Raw genomic sequence first — 27,778 nt, 5'->3', positions numbered from 1 at the left:
CTTTTGGTGCTTTTGGCAGTGTGGGCAGGTGCCAAGTCCTGCTGGAAAATGAAATCAGCATCTCCATAAAGCTTGTCAGCAGAAGGAAGCATGAAGTGCTCTAAAATTTCCTGGTAGATGGCTGCGTTGACTGTGGACTTCAGAAAACACAGTGGACCAACACCAGCAGATGACATGGCAGCCCAAATCATCACTGACTGTGGAAACTTCACACTGGACTTCAAGCAACATGGTTTCTGTGCCTCTCCACTCTTCCTCCAGACTCTGGGACCTTGATTTCCAAATGAAATGCAAAATTTACTTTCATCTGAAAAGAGGACTTTGGACCACTGAGTAACAGTCCAGTTCTTTTTCTCCACAGCCCAGGTAAGACGCTTCTGACGTTGTCTCTGGTTCAGGAGTGGCTTGACACGAGGAATGCGACATTTGTAGCCCATGTCTAGGATTCGTCTGTGTGTAGTGGCTCTTGATGCGCTGACGCCAGCCTCAGTCCACTCCTTGTGAAGCTCCCCCAAATTCTTGAATGGATTTTGCCTGACAATCCTCTCAAGGCTGCGGTTATCCCTTTTGCTGGTGCACCTTTTCCTACCACACTTTTTCCTTCCACTCAACTTTCTATGAATATGCTTGGATACAGCACTCTGTGAACAACCAGCTTCTTTAGCAATGAACTTTTGTGGCTTACCCTCCTTGTGGAGGGTGTCAATGACTGTCTTCTGGACATCTGTCAAGTCAGCAGTCTTCCCCATGATTGTGTAGCCTACTGACCCAGACTGAGAGACCATTTAAAGGCTCAGGAAACCTTTGCAGGTGTTTTGAGGTAATTAGCTGATTAGGGTGACACCATGACTTTCCAATATTGAACTTTTTCACAATATTCTAATTTTCTGAGACACTGAATTTTGGGTTTTCATTATCTGTAAGCCATAATCATAAGAAATAAAAGAAATAAAGGCTTGAAATATTTCACTCTGTGTAATGAATCTATATAATATATGGGTTTAAATGAGTGACATGAGTAACAAAAAATATTGACCTTTTTCCGTCTCTGAGCGCATATATCTTCCTGAGGAGCAGCGCAAGTTCTCTTTCACGCTTTTAAAAACATGAATAAATATACTTATATAAATCAAGCACGTCCCATTTTGCAAAAGTCATGTTACCTGATTTTACTGATTTGCACGTGAAATTGGGCTTTTATGGAGGAATGAAAGCGCAGCGCTGGAAAAGGGGGCGGAATGGGGCGCAATAATCGTTTTATGTCGATTTATTGTATTTTTATAATCGTTGGGAGGCCGAAATCGAAACTGTTTTTCGTTTAATTGCACAGCCCTACTAAAATCTTTTGTATCATTTGAAATGTCACTGTTGATCAATTTAATGCATCCTTGCTGAATAAAAGTATTAATTTTAATAAAAAATAATAATAATTACTGACCCCAAACTTTGGAATGGTAGTGAAGGTTAATTTATATTGAGCTAAAATGTTAAAATGTATTAGTATAGAAATGACTATTAACAATGAACGATACTTGTAAAGCATTTATTAATCTCAGTTAGATAATGTTACCCAATGTGCCTAATGCCTCTCTTATTGTTGTTCTAGGTCCAGGTGAAAAGGGTATAAAGAGGTTAAATCCTCTTGTTTTTCAGGATGACAAGATTCCACCCAAGTCCCCCCGTCCACGTCGAAACATCTGGCTTTCCCGTAGCCAGTCTGACATTTTCTCTCGTAAGCCTGCTCGCAAAGTGAACGTCCAGGACCCTTACTACAACCCAGGACCTAGGGGCTTCATACACGGGCAACCGAAAGTCAACCCTTTCAGTGCCAGAGAGGACTTAAAAGGTGGCAAGATCAAGTTTTACGACATGCCCAGCAAGTCGGTCTTCTCGCTCATGTTTGATTTGCACTCACCTCACGGCAGTCAAAGCTCATACCAGCCTCATCCCAACATCAGCACGGGAGCCTCCGGAAACAACTGCACCCCATCCTGGCCGGAGACCTGGCAGCTGCCAGGTCGCCAGTGCCACTCGCTCCCCGTCTCTCCCCAGCTGCCCCACTCGGATGTCTTCATCTCATCTCACCCCACGTCCAAAAGCGAGGCTGGACAGCCCGGCGGTGAAAGCAAGCAAAAAGCATTGAGCAGCTGGGCTAAGAAGTACGCTGTTACTGAGATCCCTCCATACAAACCGCGAGCCGAAAGACGGGAGGAAGTGGGAGCTGCAGAGGACTGGTCGTCTCTGGTACCCTCTGAAGGAGGAGAAGCGGAGGCCATGGACTGCTCCAGCAGTAGAGGAAGCCCTGCAGACGATAAGGACACAATCCTCAGCCAGATACAGAACGGAAGCCTCGGTGGCTTATGCGAGGACATGGAGGCTGAAGACCAGGATGGCTTGATGATCTCCAACAAGAACTCGCTCACGCTGAGCATGTCTGTAGAGCCACAGGAACTCTGTCCGATAGTCCTCACCGCCTGCAAAGCCACATCTTCAGGAGAACGCATCTCCAGATGTGATATCTAGATGGTTGAAGGGCACACGCCAGCCTGGTTGAGGACTGAACTGATTCGTTAAATATTCGTTGAAGGGCACACCCCAGCCTGGTTGAGGACTGAACTGATTCGTTAAATATTCGTTGAAGGGCACACCCCAGCCTGGTTGAGGACTGAACTGATTCGTTAAATATTTAATATGATTATAAGTTGTATATATTTTTTTCTTTGGGGGAAGTAAACCCTTGTAACTTAAGCTAAAAGGGCGGCTTGGATTGAGCAGGAAACAGAGGTGTGAAACACTGATCCGGTCCATGCGGTAGTAGTTACCCATCACACTATGAAGAACTTCAACAGTGGGAAGATGCATTGGACGTCACCTTACACAGAGCTAATGATGAGACACATTCTGTGATATTTTTTTTTTCTTTGTAATACATGCTATTGGTTGCACATACCACATATGCTGTTTTTTTTTTTTATTTGTCCACAAACTGTATCCAGTTTCTACATGTGTAATTATAGAATTTATAGAAGAACAAATGTCTTTGGAGAAAGGTGATCGAGTCTTTTTTGCACTGCATGGGCCTAGAAAATATGCAGCAAACATTCCATGTCGTCTCGCATCTTAAGCTCCTGTTTTGATCCCACGCTAACGGTGTGTGTGCCATGGTCATTTCAAAACGAGGATCATTTTCACTTTTTGACCTCTCAGGTCTTCAAAAAATAAGTCCATGTCTGTATCTACTTAAAATCGTAATTGTACTTGAAATAAGTTGTAAATGGTTTGAACTTTTTTAATCTATTATTTGTCACTACATTTCTATGCAATAAATTTAACCAAGGCATGATTGTTTTATAGAGAGGATTTATTTTGATATTTATGAGAAGAGAAAGTAATTTTACTATGTCTGTGAACTGTTTAAACTGTGTTGTTTATACGAACTGATGAATAGAGATTTCTGTACATGTTGAAAATGGTCAGTTCTTGCTAGTTTGTTCTTAACTCTGTTTTTTCAACACTTTTAGATTGTAGATTTGTAACGGATTCAGATATGTATATTTCTACCAAAGACAGATCAGGACTTATTTTCCCCATTTATATGGCTTTAATTGTTTAAAAGCATGTGTGTATTCCCATTTGTTTAAAATAAATTCAGAATGTCTTATTGATTTTTATTGTGGTTTTGCTTTATGACCTAAACCAAGCTTTGAAAGGTTCTTTCATATTATCTATAAAGTCTAATGTCTGTCTTGCTTGCCTTAATTTAGATTAAAATAAATCCGAAGAGGAAAAACAGACAAGCCATGGAGAGGAAACCGTAGAAAAACTTAGATTTTATTTGACATCTGAAAATCAAAGGTTTCTATGCAGTTCCTTCAGGTTTTACAGCAGTGCTTTTTCCCCAGACGTAGTCCATCTTGTGCACATGAGCTTTTGAAGACTTGGAGAAGGTGCTTTTGGCTACATGTAGAGGAACAGACTTGCCACTGAGGAAGAGCTTATTGAGACATGCAGGGATGAGGGGAGCAGTGCTGGATTCTTCTGTGTTTTCTGTCAGATTTCTGGCATAAGCAAAAATATAGCCGGTCATGAAAGCGTCAAACCCTGCTCGGTGAGTTCCTCCTTCAGCTTTCTTCTCTTTTGGTCTAACGGGAGCTTCAGAAGATGCTTCTGGCTGAGATTCCTCATTTCCATTCTTGCTGGCTGCTTTCCCAGGTTCAAACGCATGTGTGGCATCAGTTGGCTCAGAACTTGCGGTCTTCTCCTGCTGTTCAGGGAGTGCTGGTTCAGATATGGGCACTGCCTGGTCCAGCTCAGTCTCTTCAAAGTGCGACCTTTTGCCCTGCGGGGAACTGCATGCCTCAGAGGGCCCTTGAGAACCTTTCTTTTTGTTCTTGCGCTTCCTCTTCTTCCTCTTGTCTTCTCTGATCTTCTCATCATGCTGGATTATAAGGTCTGTGTCATGTGACATGGAGCACTGAGAGCCATTAGGACACCATCCATATGCCTAGAGCAGAAAACAATTACCGAGTGTCACATACAAAATTGTGTATTTTGGAGTATAACATCTCTTCAGGCCTAAGGAATACAATCATAAAGGGGTGAGTAAAAAGTGAGATCTATTATAATTATAATTAAATGTATATATGTTCACAGAATACGACGAGCGTTTTATCAACTAGTGGTTTTATTTGTTTTGCATGACAAATTGAGGCTTCAAAGTGGGGGGAAAAAGTAACAGACAGCTCTCATTCAAACACCACAGATGGAGTGATGGCAGAAACATCACTAAAGGGAAATGCGACATTTATTTTAAAGGGTTTATGTAAGTTTCATACAGAAGAAAATTCTGTAAATGCCATAAAAAAAATGCTGATAATTATTTTAATCTGATCATTTATCAATATTTACAGTACAGACATTGATCTTGATAGTACTTGATAGTAAAAAAAAAATGCCATTAAAGAAATATTTAAAATATTTCCTTTTTGTTGATTCTACATCAATTTGAGGATTAAATGTTTAAATATTTTGATATTTTAATGTTAGGTGCATCAGTCGACTGTGAAATAATACATTTTAAAATGACTGTTTTCTATTTTAAATGATTTTAAAATGTAATTTATTCCTGTGATGGCAAAGCTGAGTTTTCAGCAGCCAATACTCCAGTCTTCAGTGTCACATGATGCTTCAGAAATCATTTTAATATGCTGATAAACTGCTCAAGAAACATTTCTTATTATTATCAACATTGAAAACAGTTGTGCTGCTTAATACTTTTGTGGAAACCACAATACAGGATTTTCAGGATTCTTTAATTAAAAAGGAACAACATTTATATGAAATATAATTTTTTCATAACAATATAAAATAACTTATTTCTGTCAAACAAACAAACAAAAAACCTCTTGACTTTGAATTGGAGGAACTCACAGAGAACTGAACACAGATGTTGAGGGTACCATCCTGATTCTGGTTGTCCAAGCACGGCCTGTAGTCTATGTAGCTCTGCATGCTGCCTGTATATTTACAAAACTCTAGGAACACATGACTCCCATTGCCACCTCCTGCAATGGCTTTGCTATTATCTAGCTTACTGTGGAGGACAAAGAAATTACCTGAAATTTTAGGCACTGCACAGAAATGTACACTTTTTGTACTTTTGACATAGAGATGTTCCACATACCACTTCTTATAGGCATATTCCAAGTATGAGGCTGTAAACCGCAGCTCATACTCCGTTGCATACTTAGTGTCATAGATGCCTGAGGGAAACATCTGGGACAGATCGGCAATGAAGGTGCCCAGTCGATCAGGAAGATGGGCATAGAAGCATTGGTACAAGAAGACCATGTCTATCAGACCATTATGGACCACTAAGGGCTTGTTGGCCCTAAGCAGTTCTACGAACAAGGAGCGCATGTTTACCCCATGGGCATCACCTCCCTAAAACAAGCACAACAACAACAAAAACAGCTACTTAATGTGTCATGAAACCCTAAAACTCATTTTTTGAGATGTTAACATATATGAACAGGTTGCACATCAGTGAAAACAACTTTAGCACTCATTATGTCTATTATTAAGGTAAAAGTGGATATTGTTTTCATTTTTTGGAGCAATTTTGGTTCAAAAAGCAAAAAGTTGAACCAACGTCAGGAAACGTGACATATATGCGTTAATTTGGAGCGGTGATTGGCTGCCGTGGCTGGAGAGTACACGTCTACGTCATCAGTTTTCTGAGCTTTTTCAGTGTTATTCATGAGAATGAACTCTTATTGATCCAATCACTGCGCTGTATTATGCATGAGGTCATCTTACAGCGGAGAATTCAAATCTCATGAAAGAGCTTCGCGCTGTCAGTTCATTTCTGTAAACACGACCGTAACAATATTTAGGCTAATAGGCTATGTAAGGCGTGGAGCGCGCATGAGAGAGCTGTTTCTGCGCGGAACGCCGCGATGGATTTAACAACTCTTGATGCGCGGATTATAGTTCATATCTGGACCGGAGCAAGCGTGTTTAATGTTTATGTGAACATATTTAATATTCTCTCGTGCTCCGAACATGAACGAGCACCGTATATGCGCACATATCATGTCTTCTTCAAATAAAAGATGCGCAAATACAGCTGTACAAATGATCATGAACGCGATGACACGACTGATTATTGTGATACACCGCAAACAATGATCTATAGACCGAATAGAATAGATCTTACAGGTTCAATCATACTCACTTTATCATTACCCTTATAATAAGAAATGCCTTGAGCATATTGTTTGTTGAAGTCAAATCCGTGTTGTACAAGGAACTGCACTGACTGAGGTTCAATGATGTATTCCTCTGAACAAAGCAAGGTCAGATTGTAAACCTGGACCAGGTATGTGCTGTCCGCCTAGAAACAGGAAATGAACAAGAATCAATCAAATGTCCATTTAAATAATTTTATAAGAATATAAAATAAATGTTCATATTAGAGACTTACTTTGTTGTCAAGCTTTTTATAACAAGCAAAGCCCAATGAAAGTATGGACCGTGTGCGAGCTGCATGGCATATGGCTTTGTACCTGTCTTCAATGTATCTTGAAAGGAAAGAGAAAAGTAAAACAAAAAAACATTACCACTTCTACAGTCCTTTAGGATATTGGATAAGAATATTTTACTCACACAACTCACTCAGCTAGAAGAGCTTTCCTTGATCCAAGACCACTCAGTTCCTACAAGAGGCCGCATACATGAATTACTGTTATATTTCAGAATTTTACACTTGAATTTTCACATTCGGTTGAGATTCTAAATACAGAATGTGCTTTTTCTTACCGTATCAATGGCGATGAATGAAGATGTTTTAATGGCTATCACCATTGCTGCCCACAACTCCTTAAAGTTGTTTCCCTGTACATCTATAACTGGGACTATCATTGAGGATGACATTATATAAATTCACCAGATAAACTAACATCTGCTAAACACAGCGATTTTCTCTCGATTTTCAGCGCTCTGCGTCACCGCTGTTATTTAGAAGTATAACAAAATGATTTTGCCGTCAACGCAGATACTGTAGACATGCTGAAAATGTCATTTCGGAGAGTAAAACAAATTATAACCGAAATTGTCTATAATATACGTGTTCCCACCATTATAAGTGTCTAGTTTTCACGTTGTTCCAGCTGCTCCTATATTTACTCCTTAAACGTCGTAAATCTGTTTTTCACACTTCGATTTCACAATCGCTCGTGTATGTAACATGTGAGTTTGTAAACTTCCGGCTGGAGTTTCTTCTGTTTTACGAAGATTGGCATAAGGCGGGTTTCCGCTACCTACTGGACTGGAGTGTGAAGTTCATATGAAAATATAATAAATTACCTAAATAATATTAATTACTTTAAAATGAACTTGACAGATTAAGAAAAATAAATAAATAAAAAGTAAAATAAAAATTGTGTGTGTGTGTGTGTGTGTGTGTGTGTGTATGTATGTATGTATGTATATATATATATATATATTTATTCTGTATTGTTGTTGTTTTGTTCTTTCTCTTACATTCTTTGGACTGTTACGTAGTTTTTGTTTTGTATTTAACTGTTGTTACTGAAATAATTACTACCGAACAAAAAAAATACTAATAATCAGGCCAGCTGAAAAAGTAAATGTAATCCGATATGAATCTAGACTTGAATGAGGAACGTGTGGTAAAAGCTAATTTAAACTATTGTTTTGCATCGTTCATGAAAATAAGAAAAAAAATTTAACTTATTATTTATCCCTTTGTCACAATATGTGCTAAATGTGAACGAATTTTATGTAGGCATATCTAAAGTCAACTCGCAGATAACACGTCATCAAGTAGCCTACCGAATGTACCGACGCCATTTTGGCTCAAACAAACTCTACATTTCACTTACTAGTAAAACATATTCGTCTTAAGAAATCGCATTTTATACTCAATGCATTAAAGAGGCCGCCCGTAAACTCACTGCGTGCGTCTGCTAAAATAACTGCTGTATCTTTTTCTAAATTGTAAAGTATTTTTAATAATACACCTGCTAAATCCTCTGCTAGCAGTCCGCTACGTGTCACCGTTGTTGTGCCCAGATGATAAGTTAAACATTTGGCGAATGTAAATAAAAATGGGTGGATGCTCCGCTCCAAACTGCTCGAACTCTACAACTATTGGAAAGCAGCTCTTTCGCTTTCCGAAAGACTCCGTGCGCATGAGAAAGTGGCTTGTAAACTGTCGGCGTGATTTTGTACCGACTCCCTGCTCCAGACTGTGCCAGGCAAGTGAAAAGCATGCGAGTATTAAATTCTGCAAAAGACAACAATGAAGTCATTCTTCTGGCTTCCTTTTGGTGTAATCGTATATGTGTACTTTTGACACAAAGCTTCATTTCCATGACTTGCAGGACCACTTTGAAGAAAGCCAGTTTGAGGAGATCGCCAGATCACCAGCAGGGGGAAGGAAACTCAAACCCAATGCAATCCCCACACTGTTCAATGTACCCGACCCTCCCTCTCCTGTCACCCCTCAAGTAGTGTTACCTGTTAAAAATGAGCCAGGTAAAGTTATTAGTACGGAGCCTCAAGGGGACAAGGTGATGGAAAAATATAAGAAGGGAGGAACATTTATATTTCAATGCTTTGTTTTTTTCCCTCCCATGTTGTTTTTCCCCCAGTCCCCTACTCTGTATATGTGACGCTGGGACACAAAACCAGTCATAAGGGTCAATTTTGGAAATTGAGATTCATCTCAAAGCTAAATAAATAAGCTTTCCATTGATGCATGGTTTGTTAAGATACGACAATATTTGGCTGAGATAAATCTGGAATACGAGGGTGCCAAAAAATCAAAATATTGAGAAAATCGCCTTTAAAGTTGTCCAAATTAAGTCCTTAGCAATGGCCTATTACTAATCAACAATTAAGTTTTGATATATTTACGGTAGGAAATTTACAAAATATCTTCATGGAACATGATCTTTACTTAATATCCTAATGATTTTTAGCATAAAAGAAAAATCGATAATTTTGACCCATACAGTGTATTGTTGCTATTGCTACAAATATACCTGTTTGATTTATGACTGGTTTTGTGGTCCAGGGTCACATATTTGAGCCAATTCACTGAAAACTTAGCATTTAAAAAAAACAAAAGCATTATGTGCTAGTGTATTTATTTGTGTATGTTTGGAAACTTACTTATATGAAGGCATCTATGAGTAAAAAAAAAAAAAAAAGATTTATTATTTGTGATCCTCATGCCATTCCAAACCATTTGCTAGGTTTTCTATGAAAGTTTAACCCTTAAATGAATACATCAGGTCTTTAGTGAACCAGGATGTCATCCACCGGCCTCTCCCTCATTCCTTATCAATAAAATGGCAAGGAGAAAAAAAAACAAATTTGTAAAAGAATGTCTATTTTCTGTTTACATTTTTTTTTTGGTAAAAAGTTCATAGGGTCGCTAGTGACCAGCGATGTGTAATAGTGTAAAGTATATTTTTTTCTGTCCTACAGTATTAAATATCCAATATCTCAATAAGTGTAAATCACCTTTTAGACATCCATCCATGTTAGTTACGCATTCAAGCGTTAAACAGTTATTTTCTGTACAAATCATTGTCATTAAGAACAATGATGAAAATTTTGGAGATGAACAGTCCCTTTAAGGTCACTTTGTGTGCTGCAAATGAACATATTATATTGTTAATGTAGTGGAAAAGGACTTAAACATGGGGGACCATGGATATGCCCGCCGACAGCCACCTGTGGATTCAGAGGAGGATGGGGTTCAGAGGACAGACGAGGAGCGACCCTGTTCTCTCTGCCAACATTATAAAACCAAACTGGAGCAGCAACAGCAACACACAGTCAGACTACAGAGAGAGGTAACATTCATTCTAATAAATCATAATAGATTGTACATATTAGCGATTGAAAGCACATTTTATCATTTCTTTGTTACACAGGCAGAGGAGATGAAGAAACGTCTTTACAAACTGAGTAAAATCGAGAAGGGGCTACAGCTGTTCCTGTTTGAGGATCAGATACGCGCCCTAACGTTGGCCAAGCGTTCTCGGAGGGCAGTGTGGTCCCATGATACTTTACTGACAGCCCGTAAAATCCGCTGCGCAGTGGGGGTTAAAGGATACGAGTACCTAAGGGAACTGGGCTACCCTTTACCTTCTTACAGGACGCTTTGCAATCGGCTGGAGCCCAAAATGATGGTGACCACGAGTATGCAGGACGAACTGGCGGAGCTCGGCCTGGGCATCATAACAGCTTGTGACAGTCCAGAGGGCAACGTGACGAGTGATGAACGACTGATTGGAGTCATGACCTGAGACACTGTGTTTGTAAGAAACTGCACTGATGCTTGACTGTTAAATCAGCCAAAGGCAAAGCTACAGCAGGACTCACAGAGGATGTTTGTTTGCTGGGTGAAGTTATTTTGGGTTGTTGTTGTTGCATTTTGAAACAATTTGCATAAATACCACAACAGTCTGGAGATGATTCACTATTAGGGTTGCAAAAAGGTGGAAAATTTCCAGTAAGTTTCTGAAATATTCCAGAAATTTTGGAAACTTTCCAGGATTTTTTGGAATATTCCAGGGATTTTTGGAAAGTTTCCGGAACCTTACCAGAAATTGTCCACCCCTTTGCAACCCTATTCACTATTATGCGTTTTCTTTAAAGCTGCAGTCCGTAACTTTTTTTGGTTAAAAAGGATCCCAAATCAATATTTGAGCAAGTACATAACCAGCAAGTGTTCAAAACTATCACCTTAGTCTAGCCCGATTCACAACGGTTAGCTTATAATAATGTTTTCTAATTTGAGTGGTACGGGTAGGTTTTTGCGGGAAATTCGAGCATGCTGCTGCGTCATTACGTCACATCTGTAAACATAAAGAAGTTGTCCCAAGAAGTTGAATAGCCTTTTCTCACAGCAGCCAGAATAATTAAATGTCAAAAAATCATTTTGATGGTGGATTGTAATCCAGAAAGGATTATATGAAACACATGTGAATGACATAAAATTATATTCCTGTTTTAAATGTGCTTCTGATTACAGATAGCCTGGGATTACACACTATTTGTATTTTAAAGGGAGCATAGTTTGATTTTTGGGTTAAAAGAATTTCTTGTTGATTGCGAAGTAAGTATAGGATTCACACCGGTGCGGTGACTGACTGCCACACATAGCCTACTCCTCAAAACATTAGATTAATCCGTGCTGAAGCCATGCCAGAGTACAACCCAGGCAAGGAAGATAATTCCGCACACAGCTGCAATTCCAGGTTTTCAAACAGAGATGGCGACAAAAAGGCAAAACTTACGGACTGCAGCTTTAACAAAAATAAATATTTTGGTCTTGCTGCATCTGGCTGTGTAGTTGGTATCCCTTGATGCAAGTATTGCACCTGTTACCTATTTTAAGAAAATTGAGGTAAACTGTCGGTGGAGTAATTTCAGCTGTTCGCAGAATCATAAGAATGTACCCTGAAAACCAAATGTTATCACTCTAAACTTGACTTTTGCTACTGAGACAAATATATTAGAACGTTTTTGCTTGTTTCTGTGAGAGGAAGTTGACAAATGAGACTTGGTAAATGTCACTATTTTAAAGTGGTATATTGGTAGGTTTTAAAGTGGTGTAAATCTGGTGTACGAGGTTAGTAGCCAAAAAGATAGCACATAATTATAGAGCCACCACACAAATGATTCATGCAGTTGCCAATCTGAAGGGAACTGTTCTGAATGATAAACTTCTGTCTTTCTGCAAACCAGAGTTTCTGGTTTTATATTGTTTTTTGTGTTCATGTTTGCCACCCCTGTCTGTACAGTTTTATTTCAACAGCTCTTTGATGGATCCATTGTCAACTGTTTGTCTTAAAGGCATAGTTCACCCAAAAATAAACTTTTTTTTTTTTACTCAACCACATGTTGTTCAAAACCTGTAGGATTGACTTTCTTCTGTGGAACACAAAACAATGTTAGGAACCAAAATTTTTTGTTGGCTTTAACATTTTTTATGGTCACTTTTAAAAAAAAAAGTGTTTACGGAAATGTTCAAAAAAACACATAGGGATATTTGAGGAACATTTAGGGTTAAACCAGTTTAATTAAATGAGAAAAGTTTAATTAAAAGAGAAAAAACACTGGATGTTTAGTACTGGGGGGACCAGTTAACTTTTGTGTTGGTGTTTTTTTGGAGTGTACTGAAGGTTGTTACTCCATGGATTAAAGTGTGTACTTTGGCCCAATCATTTCAAGGATAAAACACTGTTGTTTGCAAAACTAAAATCAATTCCCCTGCCCACGGGATGGTGTAAGATCTTTCAAGAATGTTTCGTTGAGAGTAAATCTCAGATTGTTAACTTTGGTGTATTTATAGCAAGGCCAGACAAAAGAAAAATAGTTTAAATCTACTTTATTTTCTCATTTATTTAGCATGTGGTGCACATCTGAGACCCCTGGTCCTGTGAAAGTTCCTGTGGCTGTTAAGGGAAGGAATGAGCTGACAAGTACAGTCACATAGATTTTAATATCTATGATGAATTACTTTTCAACAAACCTATATAGTAATTGGAAAACACTGGTCACTGAGGGATTCATTGCATCATTTCAACAGGAAAGTACATTTACAGATGCACTTGTTTTTCACATGATGTGATCACTGAATGATTAGCTCAAGCAAACAGTAACAAAAACTGCCAGGGAGAAAGAAAATCAAATAAAACGTGCATGAACCGGCCCCAAGATTTTAAAGTCACTTCGGTATTTGCAGATCAATTTATGTTTAATCTTTTTCCAAATGTCAACTCCATATACAGAATATCCAGAAGGTCAATCAAAGCATTGCAGCAGTGTTAAAACAGCATTTTGACACTTTAAATGTAGATTCAAAACATATCTAATCCAAGAATGTTTGTTGTATGGTTACTTGCATGCTTTATACCTCTCTTAAGTCTTTTTATGTAAAAGGCCATACAGAAACTTTAATCATTTGTATATTTAGTGAGCTGATGTAAAATATTATTACCCCATGGCAAGGTATGACAAAATTTATTTCATGTCAAAAAAAAAAAAAAAAAAAACCTCCCTAAAATCTTGTTCAGTTTGTTATCAGTCAGTGTGTTTATCTTGTATTCATATTTATCTTGGATCACTCACTTTGTAGTACACCAGTCCCCGATCCCATCTTTTACTGGTTTGTTCTGTTTGTTTAGGGGGAGGTTTGTCCAGATTGAGACCTTTAAATGTGTGGACCAGACAACTTCTTTATTTTTGACCCAGAGGAGGCCAAGGGACAGAGCTTGAGGTTTGTGCAAATCATGCCAGTTTTGCCTTTTTGTTTATGCGTGTATGGGATAAAATGAATGTAAAACTAACTAACGAAACATCAAAGTAATTGATTGTGTAGTATTTTAGTTTGATGAGCTGGTGGTTTTTGTTTGCAGCTATTGCGGAGGGTGAAGTTCAGCAGGCATGATGCAGGCTCTCTGGGCTCTGTGGTTGTCTGCTTACGCAGCTCTGCATTGCGCTTCACCGCTGTTTTTGGAGAAGGAAAGCACTGGCTCCAGAATCTGTAAGCCTGCTCCGATGTGGGAGATCGATGGCGAGATTCCAATGAAGGACCTTCTAGGAAATGTAGTTGTTGTGGCTCTTCTTAAAGCGAGCTGACAGTTCTGTCTCACGCAGGCTGCCAGGTGAGAGATCTTGTGCTGTGTAATTTACTGGCTTATTCTTTAAAGTGATGCCTTTCCTAGTTAGAGATTTTTACAGTCAATATTTAACAAACAAGAAAAGAAACTGTAATTATAAAGAGCTATTAGAAAGAGACACTACTGATATTTCTACACTTTTTAATGGGAGAGTTCACCCATAAAATGACAATTTTGTCATCATTTACTCACCCTCATGTCGTTCCAAACCTGTATGAGTGTCGTTCTTATGTTGAAGGTATTTTGAAGAATGCTGGTAATCAAATAGACTTCTTATTATGGAAGTCAATGGGGATCAACAACTGTTTGGTTCTTCAAAATATCTTCTTTTGTGTTCAACATAAGAAAGAAACATACACAGGTTTGGAACAACATGAGGGTATGATGTAAATGAGTAAATGATGACAAAATGTTCATTTTTGGGTGAACTATTCCTTTAAATTTGTTTACTATACATAACATTTAAAATTGCCTACTATACAAAATTGTAACAGGTTTAACATTTTAAGATTTTTGCCAACTGACAAAAGTAACAAAACAATAACACACAGTGCAGAAAATGGTGACTTTTACTTATGTTTCATTCTAAAAAAGGATAAGGCCATTATGACATTTTTTTTTTGATAAATGGGATAGTTAAAAATAATTAACTTTTTATATATTTAAAGAAGAAATACAAAATAATAGCCTTTATTTGCATTTATTTATATACACGTTTTAGTATTTAGTAATCATACAAATTAAAGTAAATAAACGTCATCAAATTCATTAGAATATGTAATAAAAATACTATGTATGTGAGGTACAGAAATGACAGCCAATTTGTATAATGACCCTCCTTATTTAAAGTGACTGTTTTTATTTCTAGTATAATTTCAGGGTTTGTGCTGCTGTGTACTAATGATCTTGGTAAACGGCCCAGTCAGTTAAATCTGCTTGTGTTCTCTTCCTTTTGTTTCGGAAGGTTGGGAGACCTGCGTGACAAGCTGGCCCTTGGCAAGCTGACAAACATATCATTCCTGGTTGTCAATGAGCAGGATGCACAGTCCAGGGCCATGTACTGGGAGCTGAAGAGGAGGACGGCAGAGGGCATCCCTGTGTATCAGCAGAGCCCACTGCAAAACGACATCTGGGACATCTTGGGGGGAGACAAAGATGATTTTTTAGTTTATGACAGGTATGGGCTAAACACACTTCTAAATCCATCCAGTAATATGACCAGTCTGACTAGTTTCTCTTTAGAGTCACATGACTCTTTTGTACTCATATGAAGGTTATCCAGAAAAAAAAAAATTAACATCTGAGATCTTTTTCTCAAGCATTGTTTTCTGTGTTCAGTATCATGGTCATTCTTTTGTATTTCCTTTCTGCACAGATGTGGACATCTCACCTTCCACATTGTCCTGCCCTTCAGCTTTCTTCACTACCCTTATATAGAAGCTGCCATCAGGGCTACATACCACAAAAATATATGCAACTGCTCAGTGAGTGAAAATATTCAAGTTTCAGAAAGTGCTGCATTTATGAAATGTTTGCAAAAAATGTTCATTTATTGAAACTCTCTTCCAGTTACATGCAAACTCCTCCATATCAGAAGGCTTCGAAAACAACAAAAACATTGCAAATGAGCCTACAGAAGTGAACAACCAGAAGACTAACAATACAGAGCCTGTAACTGTTGAGCATCATCACCATCAACATGAGCATCATCATCAACATGTGCATTATCATCATCACCAACATGTGCATCATCATCATCATCAAAATAAAAATAACAGCACAGGTGATTCAGATGTGACCAGCGTACCAAAGGAACCAATCCAGCATTCACATCAAGAACATAGTCATCACAAAAGGTAGTTTTTTTTTTTTTTCGATAATTGTTGTATTTTGGTTTAAGAATTTACTCTTTTTTTTTATCTATATGGAGCTGCTCTTGTGTCAGACCTTATATTTACCTTTAAGGGGGAATTCAGTTGGTTCTCGTTGCTCTTAATGAAGTGTGCACTTTAAACCTGAGTCAGGGGTCTGCATACGGATGTTGAGCAGAAGAGTCATTTACACAAGACTTCTGTTTCCCTCCTTCCTTTTAGGGAATATATAAGAGTGCTGAACGAAAGAGTTTGCTATTTGTATTATTTGTTAACTGCCTTGTATTTATGTGATTATATGATGTGTTAAGGAAATATGTTTATGACCCAAAGTGGTATGCAAGGAGCTGTATAAAAATAAATCTACATCAGCATTTAATATACAGCATCTACCATGTGTCATTTTTCCTGTCAAAACCTTAAGCTGATACTGGGCTGTTGAATTTGGAAATTATTTGTTAGTAGCTACTGGGTTCATGGTTGCATTTATGGTCATTCAGGTTGGTCCAAGATGATCTATTTTAGAAGATGGGGCTGGGACTGACCTGGTAGACCTTGATCATGCTGGTCAGGGCTGGTAGACCACCTTGGACAAGTAACAAACCAGCTACATGTTCCACAAAACCCACCGTCAACTCATATAATGTATTTAAGAAATTTAACAAAGTATCACTTTTCAGAGAAGACAATACAGCCTGTAATTAGTGCATTAAATTGAGAGTAAAGCTTTAAAAAAAATTCTGCCTATTAGTACAATTATTTCTAAGTTTGAGAAGTCATTTGCAGGTTACTTTATAAAACTAGGCCTAAAAACTGTATTAATTGTGTATTAATTAGGCTTAATTGATAGTGTCCTTAAAAAGCAACTGTTAAATAGCTAATACGGTGCAACGCTCAAAATAGCTGATGGTAAAGAATAAAGTTATCCAGGGGATTTTGGTAGGCCTAATCCGTTTTGGGGAGGATGCTATAGCCTAAACTCCTTAACTCCTCATTGAGCCACTGATTTATGCTGAACGAGAGCTCTGTGTCGTAATTCCGTTGATAACATCATATTTTCCCTCTCGTGGAACGAAAATAGCGATCATAATTTACATTTTTACCCAGTTACTCCTTTAGTTACACCCGTTTCAACGAACTCTCTCGCTGTTCTCAAATGCAACCGATGGATGGCGCTGTTTGGGCATTACTGAATGAACATCAAGCGCAATGGTAAGGCATTTACGCTTAAAATAGCCAACAGTTTCTCAAATATTGATAGACTGATTAAAATAGGCTACTTTAGGGCTTGTTTTAGTTTATTTGTTTGCTTGTTTCTTATTTTCTTTTTACAATATGTCCATACATTAACAAACACCGGTTCTCTTTCATTATTAATCGCTCAGGTGTCTGTGTCCTCGTCGACATGGCAAAGGTTTCAAATATTTCACCAATGGGTCCTAGAAAACGGAGGTATTTTTCCAGCAAGTACATGTCTGATGTTCTACTTTAAATCTGCTCTTTATCATTTTTATATGACGTAATAAACTACAACAGCTTATTCTTTTTTACTTATTTTCACCGATACAAATAGGCTGCATTTGACTAGGTCCCGACGAAAGCAGTCTGAAAATACTATTATAAACTACGTTAACCACTATATCAGGCCATTTAACGAGACAATGAAGCAATTGTTTCATTCCCGCAGACAAGAGGACCGATGGATGGCTTTTGGTTTATTCTCCGTTGCCTGTCGGTGGGATCTTCCTGTTTAACTTGTCATCGTCTGGCTTGGTCCCAAACTGATGTCTTACAGAGAACCAGTCAACATCAAAGCTCTCCTTATTGTTTACAATTTTTCCATGGTGTGCCTTTCTGCTTATAAAAAAAATTAACATCTGAGATCTTTTTCTCAAGCATTGTTTTCTGTGTTCAGTATCATGGTCATTCTTTTGTATTTCCTTTCTGCACAGATGTGGACATCTCACCTTCCACATTGTCCTGCCCTTCAGCTTTCTTCACTACCCTTATATAGAAGCTGCCATCAGGGCTACATACCACAAAAATATATGCAACTGCTCAGTGAGTGAAAATATTCAAGTTTCAGAAAGTGCTGCATTTATGAAATGTTTGCAAAAAATGTTCATTTATTGAAACTCTCTTCCAGTTACATGCAAACTCCTCCATATCAGAAGGCTTCGAAAACAACAAAAACATTGCAAATGAGCCTACAGAAGTGAACAACCAGAAGACTAACAATACAGAGCCTGTAACTGTTGAGCATCATCACCATCAACATGAGCATCATCATCAACATGTGCATTATCATCATCACCAACATGTGCATCATCATCATCATCAAAATAAAAATAACAGCACAGGTGATTCAGATGTGACCAGCGTACCAAAGGAACCAATCCAGCATTCACATCAAGAACATAGTCATCACAAAAGGTAGTTTTTTTTTTTTTTCGATAATTGTTGTATTTTGGTTTAAGAATTTACTCTTTTTTTTTATCTATATGGAGCTGCTCTTGTGTCAGACCTTATATTTACCTTTAAGGGGGAATTCAGTTGGTTCTCGTTGCTCTTAATGAAGTGTGCACTTTAAACCTGAGTCAGGGGTCTGCATACGGATGTTGAGCAGAAGAGTCATTTACACAAGACTTCTGTTTCCCTCCTTCCTTTTAGGGAATATATAAGAGTGCTGAACGAAAGAGTTTGCTATTTGTATTATTTGTTAACTGCCTTGTATTTATGTGATTATATGATGTGTTAAGGAAATATGTTTATGACCCAAAGTGGTATGCAAGGAGCTGTATAAAAATAAATCTACATCAGCATTTAATATACAGCATCTACCATGTGTCATTTTTCCTGTCAAAACCTTAAGCTGATACTGGGCTGTTGAATTTGGAAATTATTTGTTAGTAGCTACTGGGTTCATGGTTGCATTTATGGTCATTCAGGTTGGTCCAAGATGATCTATTTTAGAAGATGGGGCTGGGACTGACCTGGTAGACCTTGATCATGCTGGTCAGGGCTGGTAGACCACCTTGGACAAGTAACAAACCAGCTACATGTTCCACAAAACCCACCATCAACTCATATAATGTATTTAAGAAATTTAACAAAGCCTCACTTTTCAGAGAAGACAATACAGCCTGTAATTAGTGCATTAAATTGAGAGTAAAGCTTTAAAAAAAAATCTGCCTATTAGTACAATTATTTCTAAGTTTGAGAAGTCATTTGCAGGTTACTTTATAAAACTAGGCCTAAAAACTGTATTAATTGTGTATTAATTAGGCTTAATTGATAGTGTCCTTAAAAAGCAACTGTTAAATAGCTAATACGGTGCAACGCTCAAAATAGCTGATGGTAAAGAATAAAGTTATCCGGGGATTTTGGTAATCCGTCTTGGGGAGGATGCCATGTGTGAACTCCTTAACTCCTCATTGAGCCACTGATTTATGCTGAACGAGAGCTCTGTGTCGTAATTCCGTTGATAACATCATATTTTCCCTCTCGTGGAACGAAAATAGCGATCATAATTTACATTTTTACCCAGTTACTCCTTTAGTTACACCCGTTTCAACGAACTCTCTCGCTGTTCTCAAATGTAACCGATGGATGGCGCTGTTTGGGCATTACTGAATGAACATCAAGCGCAATGGTAAGGCAAAAATAGCCAAAATAGCCAACAGTTTCTCAAATATTGATAGACTGATTAAAATAGGCTACTTTAGGGCTTTATTTGTTTGTTCCACAAAACCCACCATCAACTCATATAATGTATTTAAGAAATTTAACAAAGCCTCACTTTTCAGAGAAGACAATACAGCCTGTAATTAGTGCATTAAATTGAGAGTAAAGCTTTAAAAAAAATTCTGCCTATTAGTACAATTATTTCTAAGTTTGAGAAGTCATTTGCAGGTTACTTTATAAAACTAGGCCTAAAAACTGTATTAATTGCGTAGCCTATTAATTAGGCTTAATTGATAGTGTCCTTAAAAAGCAACTGTTAAATAGCTAATACGGTGCAACGCTCAAAATAGCTGATGGTGAAGAATAAAGTTATCCAGGGGGTTTTGGTAGGCCTAATCCGTTTTGGGGAGGATGGTATAGCCTAAACTCCTTAACTCCTCATTGAGCCACTGATTTATGCTGAACGAGAGCTCTGTGTCGTAATTCCGTTGATAACATCATATTTTCCCTCTCGTGGAACGAAAATAGCGATCATAATTTACATTTTTACCCAGTTACTCCTTTAGTTACACCCGTTTCAACGAACTCTCTCGCTGTTCTCAAATGCAACCGATGGATGGCGCTGTTTGGGCATTACTGAATGAACATCAAGCGCAATGGTAAGGCATTTACGCTTAAAATAGCCAACAGTTTCTCAAATATTGATAGACTGATTAAAATAGGCTACTTTAGGGCTTGTTTTAGTTTATTTGTTTGCTTGTTTCTTATTTTCTTTTTACAATATGTCCATACATTAACAAACACCGGTTCTCTTTCATTATTAATCGCTCAGGTGTCTGTGTCCTCGTCGACATGGCAAAGGTTTCAAATATTTCACCAATGGGTCCTAGAAAACGGAGGTATTTTTCCAGCAAGTACATGTCTGATGTTCTACTTTAAATCTGCTCTTTATCATTTTTATATGACGTAATAAACTACAACAGCTTATTCTTTTTTACTTATTTTCACCGATACAAATAGGCTGCATTTGACTAGGTCCCGACGAAAGCAGTCTGAAAATACTATTATAAACTACGTTAACCACTATATCAGGCCATTTAACGAGACAATGAAGCAATTGTTTCATTCCCGCAGACAAGAGGACCGATGGATGGCTTTTGGTTTATTCTCCGTTGCCTGTCGGTGGGATCTTCCTGTTTAACTTGTCATCGTCTGGCTTGGTCCCAAACTGATGTCTTACAGAGAACCAGTCAACATCAAAGCTCTCCTTATTGTTTACCATTTTTCCATGGTGTGCCTTTCTGCTTATATGTTTTATGAGGTATGAGAACAAAAATATTAAATACTTGATTTCCATTCATTCATTCATTCATTCGTGTTTTGCTTTTAGTTCACAGCATCTTCTTGGTTGGCAAATGAGGGTAAGCACATTATTTTTATATAGATTATTTGTATTTTCCCCCAAGAAGTTAATATTTATGCAACAGTAGATGAAGAATTATAATTATTGCTTTTATTGATTTTGTGCGATTTTAATGCCATGCAGATGGCCAGAGTGTGCTGGTGGTTTTACTTCTCGAAAGTCATTGAACTTACTGATACAGTAAGTGAATCTAGTCCTTTGATATCAGATAGCATTGTTTATGAATGTCTTATGATGTTTTATTACATAAATAAGTAAATGGCATTATCATCAGGTGTTCTTCATTCTGAGGAAGAAGAACAATCAACTGACCTTTTTGCATGTGTATCATCATGGCACCATGATTTTCAACTGGTGGGCAGGGGTCAAGTATGTTGCGGGAGGGCAGTGTAAGTGTTCTTACCTTGGATTTTATTTACATGCAACAGTCCCCTTAGCACAATGTTACAATGTTATACTATCAATCAAGAGACATATTTAACGCAAAGGTTGTGTCAAGTTTTTGAATAGAGGTGAAGTTTAAAGAAATAGTTCACACAAAAAGTATAATTTGCTAAAGATGTACTCACCCTCAGGCCGTTCAAGATATACTTGAGGTGTTCCCAATCAGAACAGATTTTGAGAAATGTAACATCACATTATTTGCTCGTCAATGGATCCTCTGCAGTGAATGCCATCAGAATCAGAGTCCAAATGTCATGTAAAGTGAAAAGCTACATGTTTGTAATTGACAAATTCATTATTAATCCGTCATCATTTTTGTCCTATCACATCAAAATCCACCGACATATTTTTTTACAACAGTTTTGGACTGTTTTCCCTTGTAAACAGTGCTTAATCTGTGCATATTTCTCTCCTGATTCAGACAAAATGACTTTCATTGGAAAAATAAGTATTTTGGATAGAACGCTCCTATTTTAGCCGGAAACAACTATGTGAAGTTAAAAACATCTTAATAATGAATTTATTACAAACACAGTTTTTTACTTCACAAGATGTTAATGGATGGACTGGAGTCGTGTGGATTACTTGTGGATTAATGTGATGTTTTTATCAGCTGTTTGGACTCTCAATCTGACGGCACCCATTCACCTGATCTACATCTTGGATTTTTGGGTGAACTATTCCTAATCATTGTGTAACATAAACTATTAGGTTGAACTATTGAAGGTCCAAAAGTCTGAGACAACATTTAAAATATAATTTAAATCTGGTATTACGACACAAATCCAAATACTCAAACAAACTTCACCTGTACTCAAAATCAAACGGTGCTCTCAGATCACACACACATGAGTCAATAAAATAAACACTACAGAGCATTCATTAGACACTACAGAGAAAAATGGAGAACACAGCATCCAGAACATTACAGAAAAAAAGTATATTGAATTGAGTAAACAATTTAAAAACAATTTTTTTTTACAAAAAATTAAAATAAAAAATGTATAGTAATTGCAACTAAGGTGAATATATTGTATAGGCCTACTGTATGTACTGCAAGAATAGTATTGTGCTGAATATTGAATAGTACTGAATGTTTGTATATATTCAGTAGTTGGATACTGCAAAAATGCTGCAGTTCAACTGCAAAGGCCAAAATGGTCAAATAAAACTCTAAATAGCATGTTACAGTACACTTAAATACTGTAAGTTGTGCAATTGTAAAATCAGGGTCAATGAGAGATTCATTCTGTCTCAGCATCATGTCTTTGTGCTTGAGTCCGGCCTCAGGACTTTGTCCACATCACAAGTAATGTCTTTTTTGCTAGACAAAGAGAAAAAAACCCACTGGTCTGACAGATCCAGCATTGATAACACTCTCTAAGCCTTACTCTTTCTCTCCGCACCCTCTTTCTCCTCATCCTTAACTTCTTACATGTACTCTTCCTCCTCTCCTTCTCAGATTGTTTCCATCTATTGTTCGTATCATCATTCAGTCACCTGTGCCACCTGTGCACTCTGAACTGGCTTATATTTTGTACAGTTGGTTTGATCACATCATTAGAAACAAGTGTGAACAATTTTTAATCGTGTGTAAACGATGACAACTGTGCTTTAGTTGTGTTTAACGTTTGCCGCTTGTGTTTAGCATTTTGCAGCACAAATGTATCACAGTGTGATAAGTGTTTAAGTGAATGAGAATGTGTTTAGAGTTTTGCAAAAAGAGTGCATGAGATTTGCAAATAGAGCCTAACTGCCTGAACGTGTTTAAGGTTTAGCAGAAAGAGTGCTTTATTCGACAAATTAGTTTAAGCTAGTGAGAATTTGGTTCAGAGATTGGGGTTTAGTGTTTTAGCAATTCAGAAAAACTGTAAACTAGCACAAAAGTTTCTATTGAAGCATAAGATGCTGATTAGATCATGTCAAATCACGCTGGAGACTTTCATGTTAATTTTCTCTCAAATTATGCTATAATTGCAGTATAATTTGTAATAAAATATTTTGGACCCCACTGTATTAATGTACTGTAATTAACTAAGAATTTTTTCAGCTCCTAAATGTGATTCTCCATTTTGGTGCTTGATGCAGATGCAGTAGCACTCTGACACCACTAGATGATGTATTGCTTCAGAAATAGACAATGAAAGTATTGTGAAATGCATGTGGTATTGTCTTTATGTTAGGCAACTGATAAAATATTTTATTCAGAGTGCCATATGTTCTGAAGTGTCAAGGCAGAGAATGATTTCCTAAAGATGTTCTCTTTCCCTCAGCGTTCCTTATTGGCCTCATAAACTCTTTTGTTCATGTGGTAATGTATATGTACTATGGCCTGGCAGCATTGGGCCCCCAAATGCATAAGTACTTGTGGTGGAAACACTACCTCACTTCGCTTCAGCTGGTGAGACTTTCAATATGATTTTTTTTAGGGAATAATAATTTAACATAAATGCTCGGTTACTTTTGTATCACTCTCTCTCTCTTTGTCCCCCTTAGCTCCAGTTCTTCATTGTGACCATTCACACTGCAGTTAACCTCTATGCTGACTGTGAATTTCCTGACTCCATGAATATTATAGTGCTCGGCTATGCCTTCAGCCTGATCGCTTTGTTTAGTAACTTTTATTATCAGAACTACATTTCCAAGAAGACCAAGATGGCATGATAGCGTGAAGATTAAAATATTTATTACATACTATGACTGTTTGAATAAAAATGTGTCATCCATTGATCCACAATGTGGCGATTGAGACTGTCTTAATCCTTTATCTCAGATCCATTTGTCTGTGTATTCTCCCCTCCTCCAAACAGAGTCCATACAATCTCTACACTCCCATCCCCCTCTGGTCATTAGGGATTGAGACCCTGCAATGCTCTAGTGATCTGGCCAAATTGAAATAAACCGAGTCCACCTTCTGCTCCTCACTCACTTATTTATCTAATCTCCCACTGTGACACTTTATTTGTTTACCACTCATTGGATAAGGTCAACCAATCACAGTGTAGCTGGGGGGAGTGGCTTATTTAGGGCTCTGCCTTCTCTACAGCTGCCCTCTTCTACCAGGTCTTAAACCTATACCTTTTTAAAATACTGAATGTTACCTCTGAAAGGTACTAATATATATATATATATATATATATAATAGCCAATACATTATTTAATAATGCTGTGTGTGTGTGTGTGTGTGTAACATTGTGGGGACCAAATGGTGACGAGGGGGAAAAAATTATTAAAAATAGTAAATGATGTTTATTTGAAAGTGTAACAATGCAAACAAGTTTTCTGTAAGGGGCAAGTTTAGGTTTAGGTTAGGGTTGGGTTAGGGCACGTGTCAAACTCAAGGCCCGCGGGCCTATTCCGCCCGCCACATAATTTTATGTGGCCCACGAGAACATATGATTGTCTTAAAATAAAAATCTATGCAGCTTTATATCGTAAATTATGAACGCCCCGCGGGCCTATCCCCCCCGCCACATAATTTTATGTGGCCCACGAGAACATATGATTGTCTTAAAATAAAAATCTATGCAGCTTTATATCGTAAATTATGAAAGTGCGTATGAATATCACAAGTTTCTGTTTCTATTTGGCGTTCTATTTATACGCATACGTTGACTTTGGTGTGCATATAGTAGGCTACGCAATGGTTAGGATTAGGGTTTTTCCGTTGATGATGACTGCGTGGACGGCTCAAAGGAATACGTGCGGACCTCAGTGCTAGAGCCCCACCGACGGAAATGGACAAACACAATAGTCTCCATTCAATTAACGAATTAAAAAATCGATTGCAGCTTTCAGACACGACTTTCTTCTCGTTTTAAAAGTTCGTTTGAGGCGGTTTCTATCGAGTTAATTTAATGACAAATGTCCAGAGCGCATATATGCGAGAGCGCAAATATCTCCGCTTGCACAGGTGGATTCCCATTCATTCACTCTCACAGAAAACGGACACGCTTTCTATCGATCAGACATTAGCCTATATGCGTGCGCTCAAAAATATCTTCTCTCCTGAGTTTAATAAACGCAACCTGGAATGTGGGCATCCACTGGCAGAAACATACATTGGCGCATATGCCAACTAATGTAAATAAGTACTTACATAGCATAACAATAGTAAGGCCGTTTCACACTCAGCGCGATGCGAAAAAGCGAGGCGAATCGCCGACGAACGTTGGCTTTCACACAGAGCACGAAACGATTGATCGCCGCCTGCTAATTCACGCCTGCACGCTAGGTGGTGCCGACCAGCAATGCATTTTTACTCAAGATATGTATCTCATTTATGGATATCGTCCACTGCTCAATATACAGCATTACATATAGCTAAATAAAGTTTAGTTCTACGCCAGAAACACAAACTATCTATAATGCTTGCAAGAAAACATCTTAAAATATAAATATAAGTACAATTAGCATCAAGCCACATTTGAACATTTATGTGATTAGGCTATTCATGTTTTTGCTTAAAACCCACTATAAATCATCATCGAGTGCTTGTAATAACTTCCGATTGTGATCTACAAAGAGTGCATGTCTGCCTATTATAGAATCAAAATCAACTATATATTAGGCAGACATGCACTCTTTGTAGGCTATGTTTAATAACGCCACTGCTTATTGTCATAAACATCCTTTATTGTTATAAAATTACCATGAGATGCATACAAAACACATACAGAAAATATATCGTCATAATCACATGTCTATTTGCTTTCATATTTCATGTGTAGAAAAATGTTTCACTCGTCTTTCTAAACACGGAAGATCTATCGAATGATCGCGCCTGGTGTGAATAGCCCCAGATCTAGCCCAGAAATAGAATAGATCTATAGTTTCGATTCAAAAGCGTCATCGCGCCGAATTTTCGCTTTCAGTGTGAAAAGCCCTGTAGTCTAAATGTAGGGCCTATCTGTTTCACACGCGTCAACAATACATTATGAAAATAAAAAGAAGCAGTTTTTTTTGCGATCAGATCAACTGGCAAACTCCTGGAAAGTCTAAGGATCCAGTAAGCAAATGCATTCAAACAGTATGTTCAAAACAGCACTAATGCAGAGAAAACATGGCCGATTTCATCAGAGATGGCAGAGATAATAGTACTCACGTACAGTTCTCAGTAAAAAAAATACAAAATCAGCAAGCTAGTAGGCTTAAAAGCACGAGTGTGTTATACTGGATGCTGGCTGAAGGTGTTTTAGATTACGCAGTAGTCAGTGTGGTTTAGTAAGATGTCACCCTTATTTACCTTGCTCGATGTTACAACAGAAAGCCTGTCATTCATTCAGCACTTATCATGGCCATACGCGCAATCCGCAATTCTCAAGTGCAATATTATAGTAATACTATAAATCTGCGGAAGCATTTGATATCACGCATAAGGCGCCATGATTTCCGCAATGAATGAATGGCGGATGGCGCGGCGCACTTTGTTTATACACACATACTAAAGCGCGGATGACGCTGGCGGTATTTTCAGCTTCTGCCGTCTCACTATATGATGATATGAACACGAATGTCATCTCCAGCTGCTCTGAGAGTCACTTCATTAGCATTTTACCGTTTCATTTGAGAAAACTACCGTCATATCACATACACAGCAGCTGCAAGTTCTTCACGGCAACCCGTCAAAATAAAAGTTTAGTTTAACCTTAAGAAACTGTCAGAATATATTACTATTTAGCAGTCTTAAGAATCAATGCTACTACTGCTAATAAATATGAATAAATCTTTATTTTTAAAGGAATAATCACATCTGTTTTCTTTTTAATTTTAACAGTAAACCTCTGTTGTGCAGCACTTTGTTTGCCAAAAAATAAAAGGGTTTAATTTTCATTTGATTAGGATAAATTAAATTAATGTTTTATGCCTTCATCTGATTACCAGAAAAATTAAGAACATGTTATAGGGCCCTATTATTGTTTAAAAAAGGACCCTATACAAAAAAAAAGAATAAGGTTTAAAATACAGGCACGTGGTTCTTAATTTCTTTTTATTAATTCACCATTTGTAAACTGATGTTTACTGTTCATTTTTTAGAAATATCAATAGCATTTGTATTAAAACTATATTCACTGAATGTAATCCAGAAATCGAGAATCGAATCAAATCGAGAGCTTGCAAATCGAAATCGA

At 37.6% G+C, this 27,778-nt stretch overlaps 6 protein-coding genes and 1 long non-coding RNA gene across 11 annotated transcripts in view; 6 read left to right on the top strand and 1 right to left on the bottom strand.

Annotated features, from left to right (window-relative positions):
• LOC107728975 (dual specificity testis-specific protein kinase 2-like) overlaps positions 1–2,594 on the top strand; it is a 29,856-nt gene extending 27,262 nt beyond the window's left edge. For both annotated transcript variants that reach the window (XM_016539319.1, XM_016539327.1), the window contains exon 11: positions 1,607–2,594. In XM_016539319.1, coding sequence (XP_016394805.1) covers positions 1,607–2,523 — 917 coding nt within the window. In that variant the 3' untranslated portion in view covers positions 2,524–2,594. The remainder of the gene's footprint in view (positions 1–1,606) is intronic.
• A 1,224-nt stretch (positions 2,595–3,818) lies between these two features.
• On the bottom strand, positions 3,819–7,779 carry LOC107729020 (target of EGR1 protein 1-like). Of its 2 annotated transcripts, XM_016539382.1 has the most exons (8): positions 7,638–7,779; positions 7,321–7,415; positions 7,177–7,217; positions 6,986–7,082; positions 6,737–6,895; positions 5,684–5,943; positions 5,431–5,593; positions 3,819–4,504 (listed from the first exon to the last, which is right to left on the bottom strand). In XM_016539382.1, the coding sequence occupies exons 2-8, from the start codon at positions 7,363–7,365 to the stop codon at positions 3,860–3,862; spliced, it is 1,410 nt and encodes a 469-aa protein (XP_016394868.1). In that variant the 5' UTR covers positions 7,366–7,415; positions 7,638–7,779; the 3' UTR covers positions 3,819–3,859. The 2 variants fall into 2 exon arrangements, with proteins under 2 accessions (XP_016394868.1, XP_016394862.1); XM_016539376.1 differs by having other exon boundaries at positions 7,321–7,779.
• A 701-nt stretch (positions 7,780–8,480) lies between these two features.
• LOC107729092 (52 kDa repressor of the inhibitor of the protein kinase-like) lies at positions 8,481–10,990 on the top strand. The gene is made up of 4 exons (XM_016539454.1): positions 8,481–8,780; positions 8,907–9,060; positions 10,216–10,388; positions 10,470–10,990. The coding sequence occupies exons 1-4, from the start codon at positions 8,631–8,633 to the stop codon at positions 10,842–10,844; spliced, it is 852 nt and encodes a 283-aa protein (XP_016394940.1). The 5' UTR covers positions 8,481–8,630; the 3' UTR covers positions 10,845–10,990.
• A 2,733-nt stretch (positions 10,991–13,723) lies between these two features.
• On the top strand, positions 13,724–17,865 carry selenop2 (selenoprotein P2). Of its 3 annotated transcripts, none has more exons than XM_016539429.1 (6): positions 13,724–13,822; positions 13,962–14,210; positions 15,190–15,402; positions 15,601–15,709; positions 15,795–16,081; positions 17,784–17,865. In XM_016539429.1, the coding sequence occupies exons 2-6, from the start codon at positions 13,990–13,992 to the stop codon at positions 17,848–17,850; spliced, it is 897 nt and encodes a 298-aa protein (XP_016394915.1). In that variant the 5' UTR covers positions 13,724–13,822; positions 13,962–13,989; the 3' UTR covers positions 17,851–17,865. The 3 variants fall into 3 exon arrangements, with proteins under 3 accessions (XP_016394915.1, XP_016394924.1, XP_016394931.1); XM_016539438.1 differs by lacking the exon at positions 17,784–17,865 and adding an exon at positions 17,482–17,554; XM_016539445.1 differs by lacking the exon at positions 17,784–17,865 and adding an exon at positions 16,597–16,636.
• Positions 17,866–17,880: 15 nt separating this feature from the next.
• LOC107729357 (selenoprotein Pb-like) lies at positions 17,881–18,927 on the top strand. Its single transcript, XM_016539840.1, has 5 exons — positions 17,881–17,944; positions 17,979–18,157; positions 18,243–18,529; positions 18,604–18,613; positions 18,650–18,927. The coding sequence occupies exons 1-5, from the start codon at positions 17,881–17,883 to the stop codon at positions 18,716–18,718; spliced, it is 609 nt and encodes a 202-aa protein (XP_016395326.1). The 3' UTR covers positions 18,719–18,927.
• Positions 18,928–20,218: 1,291 nt separating this feature from the next.
• LOC107729147 (uncharacterized) lies at positions 20,219–20,950 on the top strand. The gene is made up of 3 exons (XR_001638561.1): positions 20,219–20,439; positions 20,613–20,679; positions 20,915–20,950. It is a non-coding gene; the product is annotated as an uncharacterized LOC107729147 (long non-coding RNA).
• A 77-nt stretch (positions 20,951–21,027) lies between these two features.
• On the top strand, positions 21,028–24,615 carry LOC107729115 (elongation of very long chain fatty acids protein 4-like). The gene is made up of 6 exons (XM_016539497.1): positions 21,028–21,101; positions 21,171–21,201; positions 21,327–21,383; positions 21,478–21,592; positions 23,921–24,048; positions 24,144–24,615. The coding sequence occupies exons 1-6, from the start codon at positions 21,097–21,099 to the stop codon at positions 24,309–24,311; spliced, it is 504 nt and encodes a 167-aa protein (XP_016394983.1). The 5' UTR covers positions 21,028–21,096; the 3' UTR covers positions 24,312–24,615.
• The last annotated feature ends 3,163 nt before the right edge of the window (positions 24,616–27,778 follow it).

This window comes from Sinocyclocheilus rhinocerous, unplaced genomic scaffold, assembly GCF_001515625.1.
Source record: "Sinocyclocheilus rhinocerous isolate Xijiao unplaced genomic scaffold, SAMN03320098_v1.1 scaffold1785, whole genome shotgun sequence".
NCBI classification, from domain to species: domain Eukaryota; kingdom Metazoa; phylum Chordata; class Actinopteri; order Cypriniformes; family Cyprinidae; genus Sinocyclocheilus; species Sinocyclocheilus rhinocerous.
Note: the sequence above shows the minus strand (reverse complement) of the source record. Positions and strands in the feature narration are given on the sequence as shown.

Coding starts and splice junctions, on each gene's coding strand:
- LOC107729020 (XM_016539376.1), bottom strand. CDS start 7,434: ATGTCATCCTCAATGATAGTCCCAGTTATAGATGTACAGGGAAACAAC. Junction 7,218..7,320: donor CATTCATCGCCATTGATACG/GTAAGAAAAAGC, acceptor GGCCTCTTGTAG/GAACTGAGTGGTCTTGGATC. Junction 5,944..6,736: donor ATTATAAGGGTAATGATAAA/GTGAGTATGATT, acceptor TGCTTGTTTTAG/GGAGGTGATGCCCATGGGGT.
- LOC107729115 (XM_016539497.1), top strand. Junction 21,202..21,326: donor TTCTTGGTTGGCAAATGAGG/GTAAGCACATTA, acceptor AATGCCATGCAG/ATGGCCAGAGTGTGCTGGTG. Junction 24,049..24,143: donor ACCTCACTTCGCTTCAGCTG/GTGAGACTTTCA, acceptor TGTCCCCCTTAG/CTCCAGTTCTTCATTGTGAC.
- LOC107729357 (XM_016539840.1), top strand. CDS start 17,881: ATGTCTTACAGAGAACCAGTCAACATCAAAGCTCTCCTTATTGTTTAC. Junction 17,945..17,978: donor TTACAATTTTTCCATGGTGT/GCCTTTCTGCTT, acceptor TTAACATCTGAG/ATCTTTTTCTCAAGCATTGT. Junction 18,158..18,242: donor AAAATATATGCAACTGCTCA/GTGAGTGAAAAT, acceptor ACTCTCTTCCAG/TTACATGCAAACTCCTCCAT.
- LOC107729092 (XM_016539454.1), top strand. CDS start 8,631: ATGGGTGGATGCTCCGCTCCAAACTGCTCGAACTCTACAACTATTGGA. Junction 8,781..8,906: donor CCTGCTCCAGACTGTGCCAG/GCAAGTGAAAAG, acceptor CATGACTTGCAG/GACCACTTTGAAGAAAGCCA. Junction 9,061..10,215: donor ACCTGTTAAAAATGAGCCAG/GTAAAGTTATTA, acceptor TTGTTAATGTAG/TGGAAAAGGACTTAAACATG.